This window comes from Pleurodeles waltl, chromosome 6 (assembly GCF_031143425.1).
Source record: "Pleurodeles waltl isolate 20211129_DDA chromosome 6, aPleWal1.hap1.20221129, whole genome shotgun sequence".
NCBI lineage: Eukaryota > Metazoa > Chordata > Amphibia > Caudata > Salamandridae > Pleurodeles > Pleurodeles waltl.
Genome location: NC_090445.1, coordinates 1,662,631,486 through 1,662,642,717, shown reverse-complemented (window position 1 = coordinate 1,662,642,717; position 11,232 = coordinate 1,662,631,486). Strand labels below are relative to the sequence as shown.

General features: G+C 41.6%; 1 protein-coding gene across 1 annotated transcript; it reads right to left on the bottom strand.

Moving 5' to 3' along the window:
- Nucleotides 1-2,406: 2,406 nt before the first annotated feature.
- Nucleotides 2,407-10,594, bottom strand: DNLZ (DNL-type zinc finger). Its single transcript, XM_069241614.1, has 3 exons — nt 10,316-10,594; nt 4,957-5,096; nt 2,407-3,676 (listed from the first exon to the last, which is right to left on the bottom strand). Exons 1-3 carry the CDS (start codon nt 10,553-10,555, stop codon nt 3,502-3,504), a joined length of 555 nt encoding a protein of 184 aa, XP_069097715.1. The 5' UTR covers nt 10,556-10,594; the 3' UTR covers nt 2,407-3,501.
- Nucleotides 10,595-11,232: the final 638 nt, after the last annotated feature.

Below are 11,232 nucleotides of genomic sequence, written 5' to 3'. Positions count from 1 at the left end.
AATGTTCTATCGTACAACCATGCACAAATCATGCACCAGAGCCAAGCACAAGTTTCCAGCTACACACTAATCATAGTCTTGGCACGGATTTAGAGCCCACAATCAGGCCTTGAGTCATACACCTACAGTGAGAGCACACACTCTGAGCAAGGCTGGCGCTGACCAAGAGCTAGAGTGAGGTTTCCAGTTATGCGTCCCATCTTGCCAAGATGGCTCATCTTGACAACACCTAGTTTCCAGTTTGTCATACAGTCTGGGAGGAATACACAAAGGCCTGGCAACACATGGTTAGAAGGCAAGAAAATGCCAACCTTCTAAAAGTGGCATATTCAGAATTGTGGCTTAAAAACCGACTTTACCATCAAAGAGGGTTTACAATTATACTTCTTAAGAGAGCAAATACAACATTCCTAAATACTGCCTTCTGAAAGTTATCACTTATTAAATGTAATAAGGTAAACTAATGTAATCCTATGGGAGAAGTAGGCCTTGGAGTAGAGAAACATTAATTTAAGTGCTTTTCACTAAAAGGGCATTTAAACCGTAAAAGTATATGTTCACCTTTTTAAACACACTGCACCCTGCCCTATGGGCTGTTTAGGGTCTACCCTAGAGGTGCCATATGTATTAAAAGAGAAGATTGTAGCCTGGGAAAAGGTTTATTTAGCCAGCTCGAAAAGGCAGTTTAAAACTACATACACAGGCTGCAATGGAAGGCCTGATACATGTGTAAAGGGCTCCTTAAGTGGGTGCCACAATGAGTGCTGCAGGCCCACTAGTAGCATTTGATTTACAGGCTCTGTGTTCATACAGGGAACGTATAGTAAATTATGTCTGCCAATTTGGTGTAAGCCAATTTCCCCATGCTTAAAGGAGAGAGCACAAGCACTTTAACACTGGTTAGCAGTGGCAAAGTGTGCAGAGCCCTAAAAAACAGGTTCAGAAAACAGGAAAGTGGTAGCAAAAGATTTGGGGGTGACCCTGCAGAGAGGGCCAAGTCCAACAGGATGTTATGCCATGTTCTAAGTGTAGAGACTGAGATGTGCAGGGTCTTCTTTTTATGTTTCATCTTATTTCCGACACTGCACCAGCCGTATCCTACAAATTAAAATTTCTAGCCCAGCTGTAATTTAAAAAAATCTTTCCAGCACTTTCTCTGATAAAAAAAAAGAGAAATTCCACAAGGAGTTCAAATATAACTTTCAGAAATTACCATCCTGTGACACAGCAGTTTCAGTCCAATGTGACAGCATCCACCAACACCGTTTCATGTGGCAACAATCCAACATCCCAATCCTAATAGAAATCTGGGCACAAGATATCAGTCCTCTAATTCTCAAGATCACCAGCTCCTCAAAGATGAGGCTTCAGAGGGATAAAATATGCTTGTATAAAATAATGGGTGAAATCAACTATGCAAGTTTATCTAATGTTACAATTAGTGCTAAGACGGTAAAGATGTGTCCTGGGGGTTTAATGGGTATGGAACAAATGGGCAAGTCCAATGGACCATCTGTTTTATTTATGAACTCGGGTGCAAGGAAATTGCTGGTTCAATAGTGTTAGGAAGGCTTCCTTGAAGGATTTTAGAGAACTGGGTTCTGGGTGAGGCTTTAAGTACCACATCAGATGAAGAGTGTGTCAGTGAGATCACAGTATGATTGGGCATTGATCCAGTGTTAAATGTGCCGACACCCATAGTGTCAAGTCATTCAAAACATAAGAATAGCATGTGCTTGTAGAGAAAAGCGAGAAAACTTGGGATAACCTACTTGGCCTTGGAAATGCAGTGTCAGATTCAACAATCTCGCAAGAGTGGTGGTATAAAGTTGAGAATCTTCATTTGATGTTAGAGTAAAGTATCATTTTTGGCTATGAGTGATTCAAACAAGGAGTTAAACTTTTGCAGACCAAAATCATTTGTCTGAATTAGGATATTCACAAGTTATACACTTTAAATGTAGAACTGGTTATGCTATTCTTGTAAGCTGAAGAGTTATATTAAATCTAAGAAGATGCCTTTATTTTACACGACCTGGAGGTGTCTGATAACAGTTATTGCCCAAGTATTTGAGTCTGTCCTCTGCGTTACTGGACTGGTAGAATCTAGGAGCAATGATCCACCAACGAGGTGCTGGAACAGATGTTTGATAAAAGACAATTGTGAATTGTTCAATATCTGAAGTTAGAATGTATCACAGGATACACAAAAGAGCCCTACAGGCACTGACTGTGTTCAACGGGAAAAAGTGAAAATTGATGTATGAACTGGATGATGAGTGGTTTAGCATCTTGTAAAGGTCAGTGAATCCAGGAACCTACAAATAAGCCATATTAGGTACAATTAATGAAGTACCATTGTATGAAATATATACATCCACACATATATAGAATGTAAACAGTTAGTAGTTTTCTTAAAGGAGCGTATATTCTCCTTAAACAAATATTTTATTTATATCAAAAATAGATCTTCTATTATTAGAGTTTACACAAAGTAAATGCAAATTGTAAGCGGGTACAAACAGCTGAAAGTAATGAAAGGATAGACCAGGATGCCAGCTGTGGCCCTAAAGGGTACAATTCTTACACCTTTGCTTAATGAATCAGAATCTTGCTCCGAAGGGCCACTCCCACTTTCAGAAATGATTTGGAAAAGAACCCAGAAGTACTGAAAGCAGACATCCTTGAGTACTCAGATGCATTACACAAAAATACACAACTTTTCAATGGGTGAAAAATTCTACAAGCATTATTTGATGTAAAAATCCATTTTTACATTTAACTTTCATTTGTTAGCTTAGAGGGGAAATATTTTCGCCATGGAGAAATCCTTTGCCCAAGACCCTGATTGGATAGGTCTCTTCCCCAGACCCATCTTGGAAATTGACCTGCCAGGACAGCAAACTATTTCAAGCGCGTGTTTCCATAAGTCTTTGGTTACTTAATTTATATTACATCCCATCATATTTAGCGATACCACTCCCCTTTTAATTTTCCACACAATACTGCTGTACATAGAGGCTTACACACAGCATGGGTTGGACATGACAAATTCTAAACCAAGTTTTACTTTTGATACAGACCAAAGAGCCCTTACATCCACACTTCTTGCAACTGAACACCCCCACTATTACATGTGCCTAGTGGTGACAGGACCAAACCGCGGGTCTCAGCCACTTCGGCCCAGTCTCCCAATCACTGGTATAAGCCGCAGAGCGGCTTTTGCAACTACATAAAGTGAACTATGCGCAGTTTCAGATTCTGATGGCTTCTGGGAGGCTGTTTTTTATTATTTGGTAAACATTAATAGGACAGATGGCTGCGTTTGTGTAATTAAGGTTTTTGCTCCATCAGTTGAGTTTCTCCATTTAACCAGCAGCCTCAAGAGGAACACATACAATTTTATATTCAAAAGTTTCTGTCAGGCCAAAACCAAACTCCGTTTCTCGCTACAGCATCTTGCAGCATCTAGTTCAACTCAACAAGCTACAGCCAACTCGCTCATTTTACAGGCTTTATGTCCTCTTCCGGGAGGCCTGGTGCACCCTTTTCCTCTTCAGTCTGGTTTGCAGGTTGGTGATTTCCAACAATGTCCTCCAAGACCAATTCCACGGCATCTTCTCCGAGCAGCCGCCTCACCTTCTCACCTTTGGCAGCCAAGATTTCTTCAATGTTTCTTAGCAGTGAAAAAAACAAAAATATTAATGTAGTCCATTCTAAAATGCACGGAAATATACGCTTGTGGGAACTAGTGTAGGTGGAAATAGCAAGGAACACGAGAACGAAGCCGTGCAAAGCTGTTGAAAACTTCTGAAAGCAGAATAAAAGTGCCAAATCAAAAACACTGGCTGTCATTCGTCAGCTAACGATACAGTAGTCATAAAATCTAGGTAACAGAACCAGAGTAAGTGTTGTAAACAAAATTTATTTCAAGTCTATCGTACTACAAATATAGAGTTATAAATGTGTCCATTCTATTAGGAATACCAGTCCAACTTTTTTACGAGTTGTCATTCCACCTGGTCAGCGCAATGACAAATAGTCAATAAAGACAAGGTTGAAGCCAAGAAAAATAAAGTTATTACATAAGTTCTTGATAGTATAACATGGGTAAGCACGGCATCTTTTTTTATCTGAAAATATGGGGCACTCCAATTAAGACGAATAGAACAGCATTATGGGTGGCTCCCAAATTCAATGCAGAACCTATATTTTTGGTGGTTTGACATTTTGGCACCCACAATAAACAACTGGCCCAGATTCACAAAGGAGTTTCTATGAATATTTGTAAGTTACATCTGAGAACAACCATAAAAGCTCAATTCCCAAGCCTAATTTACACATGCTGATGCGTCGTTTACGTGTGCATTGTTCGAACAACTCAAGGATGCCTTAGGTACATGTAGTTTTTAACTAGTATCACAAAGGTGAGCGTTCCAGGAGGTGTGTTAGAGAGGTGGTCAGCGACATGTCCCCTCCACTAATTAAATGGTCCAGGTGCTAGTGGTGCAGTCTGGTACAGTTCACAACAATAGTCCAGTTTATTTCAAGCAATGGGAGAATCCTGCCTCTCTAAGGGAGTCCTTCAACTCTCACCTCCTACAAGGTACCTTTTGGCTTAAAGTGAGCTTCAGAAGTTCCATCAGTCTCCCGGCCAGAAACAGCCCAAGACTTCTCTACCAACAGTGGGGACACTCAGAGATCCCAGAGTTGTGACCAGCCTGCAGGCTTCAGCCGCATCCTCGTGTCTCAAGTTAGTAAATAGCTAATGAAAATGTTACTGGTAAGGGCTATAAATTCTAATTTATGATCTGCTAACCTCCCTGTCCTATGGAGTAATTTCCCAAAGAAGACACTAATGTTTTGCAAGACAGCAGCAACTGTGAATGTGCACCTCCACTCCTGTGAAGCTGTGATGTGCACTGTAGATTTAGAGTGTTTTCAATAAGGACATACCTTTTACCCTCCAAATCCGAAAACCAGCCAAGGTTGTCTGCTATGATGTGGTGGTTGTTGCACCCAGGACACTTGACTATCACCACTCCTTTACTGTAGGCCAGCTTAGAGATGATTTTCATCGACCTTGAACTGCAAACCTGTAAAGACAAAATTTTCATCCGTGATCCTGCAGACACACGCACGGGGGTAGAGTAAAGCAGAATGCATCTTTGTGCTTTCTGAACAAAAATTCCAATTATTCATATTAGCACCTTACTGAACAGATCAGAGTTCTAAGATCACTATTATAGATTACTGTTGTTGCCTTGCAAGGACATCAGGCAGACAGGGACAGTGGGCAACTATCTGTCTGCTTGTAAGTGGGGTTACAGGACAGATTAGAACACCCTTTAGTTCCTACATGCAGTTGAGGTAAACATCTTTTACTTATCCGCTTCCCTACTTTCAACCTTCAATTTAGTTAGAGCACCCCGTCTCTCAAAAAAATAGAATTAGTGTATATGTGCCAACATATGTCTAAATTGGATTATTATAACATTTTATAGCTGAGCCTTCCAAAAACATTTTACTAGAAAATACAATTACCATAAGAAAAGTAGGAAGTGTATTTTTCAATGCACATAAATTACGTTCCACGTCCCTGCTTTTTTACAACCTTCACTGACTTGCAGTCTCCTATCAGATCATTTTTTAAGCCCTCTGCTTTATTCATCAGGTTTTAGGGTCATGGGGTTCAAATAATTACAAGATGGAGTAAAACATAAATATAATAAACTACATCTCATTGTACAATATTATATAATTTAATGATACTATATTAGCAATAATGTAACACTAACTAATAAATTATAATGTAAATTAATTGCAAGGTAAAGTAAAACATCACAACCCTTGTAACTTGTTCGTCTGGAAAAAAGTGCAATTATGAGTTGGCTCTGTCAGATGCAATAATTATTGCATACGATCAAATTCGAACATGGAAATATTCGGAATTTATCAGATGCGAAAATGACCACACGTTCTGAGTTTTGGGGGAGGAATAACATGCAGATTTCTGGTGCTTCAAAGTCTGCATGTCCCAGTAAATGCCAGGCCTTTTCCCCCTTTATTAATTCACTCAGATTGGATCCGTCAAAATTTAATGAAGAGTGCAGTGCTAATGGCGCCTGATAATTACCAGGAGTGATCAACATTCCACTGTTTGCAACTACGATCCTTAAAAAACAGGGTGTTTGTGCAGGGATTGCAGTCTAACAAGCCATCTGTAAACAGGCCCCAAGTGACTGCTCAACCAAAAGTAAAATACACAAAAGGTGATGGGAGGATGCTGTCAACAACTCTAGCCGTTGTCAGTCACTTAGGGTAGCATTCCAACCCAACACACTTTTGCCCACCATGTCGCCTCATGTTAGACCTAGCCATATGCAAATCAGTCTTGACCCTGCTCCAATAGGAACAAGCAACCTTGAACTTTCAAGTACAGGTCCTCTCTGACTGGATCACAAGCAACCCAAAAACCAGTGTGACCCTGATTGGGGCTCTTCAGTCAGGTATAGCTTGGTTCTAGTGGACAGTGAGAATCGGACCCATGGCTGGGATTACCCTTGGCCACTTAGGGCAGTATATCAACCACAAAAAAAAGATGATGGAAGGGTGCTTGCAGTAAGTCTAACCACTGGCAATTCCTCAGGGTAGCATTCCAATCCATTATTCTTTTCCCCACCATGACACCTCAGATTAGACCCTAAGTGGGATGGGTACACTGTCACTGGAAACAAGTGATACTGGGTGATAATAAGCCCTAACTAGGACAAAACTGGTTCTGGGTTGCTTGCGTTACGGTAAGGCCTAACCTGGCAGTTTGGGCTGGACTGTTCCCACTGGAGCAGGGTCAATATTGATTTGCAAGTAGCTGGGTCCAAAAATGAGGTGGCATGGTGTGCAAAATAACAATGGACAGGAATGCGGCCCAAGTAATTACCAGTGGCGGAGATTAATTCAGGCATGCCATCCATCACGGTTTGTAAACTTAGCTCTGTCCCCCATATGTGGTGCAGGTATGCTGAGGCATGGGTCACATGCACACACAGTCACTGCAACTAAGGTATACCAGGCTGATGACCCCTAATTAGGGGGAAAACGGTCCGAGTTATCTGTGTTCTGGTTCAGGCAGGGCCTGGCAAACTGAGGTGGCATGGTGTGCAAAATAAGAGATGGCCTAGGATGTGGCCACAAGTGTTTACCCAGGGATGTGGAATTTAATTTAAAAATCTACTCGTCCATGGGACAGGTTGCTTCTTAAATCTCTTTGTCCTGTAAAAAAAATATAAAAAAATCAAATTGTCCCTTTGGTGCCATGTAGTGCGGTGACAAATTATGTCTGCAATGTCATTACATAAGAGCACTGATAATGGCCTCTCTAATTATGTCAGGTCTAACACTATAGTAGGGTTTGAACATCAGTAATTTCAAGCCCTACTATACCAATCTCTTGCTGCACAGAGAACTTTTTTGTCCTCATAACAGGTTGATTAAACAGATTCACTGAAAGGGACAGGATGGCTCCAATAAATTTGTAGGCAGTTATTTTGTAGGAAAAGCAGAAACCTACATTCTATACAGGTAGACTTGGCAGGTAAGCAGGTCTTACCTTCACACGTATAATTATTGCTTTTGTTGTGCGAAAGCTGGAGCTTCTATAAGAGGTATTTCATTTATTTGAGCAATTTTCTAAAAAGCAAACCAAGTTCCACGCAGCAACACAGACCTCTGCAGTAGTTATGATGATCAAGAGACACATTTTGGAGATATGTCAATTATAGACTTACACAAACATTTTAACACCACAAAGGACCGCCCTCAAAGAGATCCCTCAACAGGGTTGTATGTGAGTAGGTGTTGCTAAACTTTATGTTTATCCTTGCGTTGTTGACTAGTTCTTAAAAGGAGAGGGTTGAGAAAAAAACACTTTTAGAACTAAGAAAGGTATTGTGGGCTCACCAGACCTGGAGTACACTAAGAATCATATTTACCCACAAGGTCTGGATATCTTCAAACCGGGTAGAGAAGGGCAGTGGTTGCCCCTCACTGGATAAAGTCTTCAATCTAATGGCAGACATAGGCATTGCCAGTATTTAACTTAAAAGTATTACTGCAAAGAGGGAATTAAAAGTGGGCAATAAATGTCGGCCACTCTGCATTATGCTTGTAACATGGTGTTCTACCCAAATTCCGCCAACCGTCATGTGGTGGAGTCTTTTCTCGTGCACAGCTCGTCAATGGTAAGCTGGCAAGTATTGGAATCCCCTTGTGTGATTTGTGGGTGATAGAAGGGCCCCCTTGTGATTTTCTCACCGCAACTGGTCGTGACCATTCATGGTGTGAATGCTGCCAGTCGAATAGAAACCCTACTCAAGCGACTGCAACTCAAGCAGCAGCGCCCTCTCGCGCACTACGTGGTACCATTCGCTCTGATTTTTTCAGCATGGAATAAGCTCCTGGCGCTAAAAAAAAAGCGTGACATGCTGATTTCTGCCCATTCGCGGAACTCCACGGATCTCACAGAGTTTCCATGTAATTCTGTGAGTTCTACCCACCCATAGATGGGAAGGAACGTCAGCAGTAGTTGCAATTACACTGAATTGATATTTTAATTCAGACCTTTGACAAGAAGCCAAACAGCTTTTGGTGGATACCAGTGGTAAAGATACACCGAAAGATGTGTTTTGCATTTTGAACTGCAGCTCCTTCCTCCCAGTTACAATTTGAACACAATCTGGTCCCTCAAAGGTACTTCTTACAATGTGCAGGATTGTGTGATTGATATTTCAGCAAAGATGCTCGAGTTATACCTGTCCATCTCTTTCAATAAACCTGCAACGGTTGTGTCAGACCATGGGGTTTGCTCACATTGTTCTGTGAAATATACACTTTTTCTCCAATGATAGTCCTGAAAATATTTTCTTTTAATTCAAGGCAGTGGAAAACTATGTCTTGACTCTCATTTGTTATAAATTATTGTGTAAAGATTTAGTTACGAGATGAGGTATGTCTTCCCTACTCTATGAGCTGGGACTTACTTTTGGATGTTCAGGTCTGTATATTAGTTTAATAAAACGTGGCCATGACTACAAATCCCATAATGCACTAATTCGTTAAGCAAACACTTCAGACTGACAAGTGGCCCCTATTACATTTTTGATAACTTAAGTTGGTCTTTGCTTTTTACTAAGCCTCACTTGCACCCTGGGACTCAAAAGCCCATTGTTGGACTGTCGTGTGAATGCCAACTGTCTAAAATACAGCACAGAATAAACGTGTCACAGACACTGGGCCTCTTGTTAACTAGAATTAAACAGTTATAACTTTAAAATGTTTATCTCTCTGCTAGAATGATCTAAGTTCAGACTAAACCGTTTTCCTTTGCTGTCCTTTCCTTTCATGTGCTGGAAAGTGGGGTAGGGAAGTGGGGTAGGGAATTGCGGCAGATCACAGTTTTGGCCGTCATTTCTGTGCTAGATCTGGGATCCCGCCGATCCAGGGTAATTTGCTGAATTTTACCTTTTTTTCACCGACACCGGGACACAATTTTACATATTTGCCATACTTGTAGATGTTATAAGAGTGAATGGTTTGGAGAAACACAACGTCGGGATATAAAACATAACACAGTGATTGGGGTTGTCTGTATTAACAAGACTTTATTAATTACATGGGGGCCCGTCTATGTAATTTCAGGATAACGACAAATTGAGAAAAAACAATAAGGACCTAAAAAAAATAAAAATCAAACACTATTTACTGTTTGCATGCAGCTTCTTGATGCCAGTAAATAAACCACAGTGATCATTAGGATTGAAACTTATGAATTGAAAGTAATAAAATGATGGCAGTGTCTATCTACATAAAAATCTGTGATCTGCATTTTACACCATGTGTACTGCAGCAGGTGCTTTAACCGTATACGCTACTTTAGGAGTCAAAACGGAGATAGGATAAAACTCAGAACTGTAGTAACCATAATCACCTCAAAATGATGGACATGCAAAGATATCTGCAGCAAGTGTCTTAGCTTTGTAGGATGTTTTAAATTGCAGCCTTTTAGTGACCAATTAAATAAGCTTGAACAGATTTGCTGCCACATCCGTCCTTGTTGCCAATTTCCTTGCAGCAGATTTTTTTTAAACTAAATGTATAAGCTGGCTTGCCAGAATGCCTTTAAAGCTCTCCTCCTCTCCTATTTTTTAACTTCACCCCCTATACTCTGCAACACCCTAACCCCCAATTTACGGGTTCCCGGAATCACCGTTTTCCAACTCCAGCACTGAAAGGCGGTACGCCCTATCTACCCTCGCACCTTGCAGGTGTACACCAGATGGTAGTGGGTGGCCGTCACCTGCCCCACCGCATCATCATGGTCGGTGCACAATGTCCGGGATGCTGGAGTCCACCTCCCAAGCCCCAGGGAGCCTCTTTTCCGCAAACCGTGGAGGCTCGTTGGCGCCGCTCGCTGACTCCAGGCTCTCGCCCGGGACAGGACCGTCCTTCCAGGCACCACAGCCGCACGCACGGCTCCCAAGCCCAGGATCGCTGCCATCGACTCACACTACACTCCAGAGCGCCATGAACATAAAAGAAGGACGCGGGAGCCATTTTGGGACTGGATTCGGGTGCTGAAAAGTCTCCTCAGGGGGACATATTGGAACGGTTTGGAGTTTTTGTTAACAAGGAGTAGCATAAATGCTTCTTTTTAAACTGATTGCCACAAATGCGACCAACGGAAACATAACTTTCTTACGGAGCTGATCATTGATCTCCGAGTTGCGAGCGCTCTCGTTTGTCTGTTTTTGATTTCATATCTACTGTTTCCTTGAAGAACGTTAGATACGCACCATTCAACTATGACAGCCATGTTTACACAGTTCTGAAGGCAGGCGTGTGCACCATGCGCGCACGACGTACAGACATTTTAGTGTTTTAGAAGTATTTCACAAAAACTGCTTCGGAAGTCTATTAAATATTACTTCCAGGAATACTGCCAGCAGGCAATTATAAAACCTGAAATAACTTTAAAGGTGATTTTCAAAGCCCCCCACCCCCTGTGCTATTGAAATAACCGTTGATAGAGCTTTGTTCTGGGCGTTGGGGCAAGGGGGGAATTAGGAGAACGTTGGAAAAATCGTGGACCCTGGGCTCGGGCGCAGAAACTCGACATTTTATTTCTACGGTGACGACAAGCCTGATCCCCCCCCCCCCCCCCCCCCCCCCCCCAAC

What these genes read in the sequence shown, in the direction of transcription:
- DNLZ (XM_069241614.1), bottom strand. Translation starts at nt 10,555, where the DNA reads ATGGCAGCGATCCTGGGCTTGGGAGCCGTGCGTGCGGCTGTGGTGCCT. An exon ending in ATCTGGTGTACACCTGCAAG is followed by an intron (nt 5,097 to 10,315) that starts GTGCGAGGGTAG and finishes TTGTCTTTACAG; the next exon opens with GTTTGCAGTTCAAGGTCGAT. An exon ending in TCGGATTTGGAGGGTAAAAG is followed by an intron (nt 3,677 to 4,956) that starts GTATGTCCTTAT and finishes TTCACTGCTAAG; the next exon opens with AAACATTGAAGAAATCTTGG.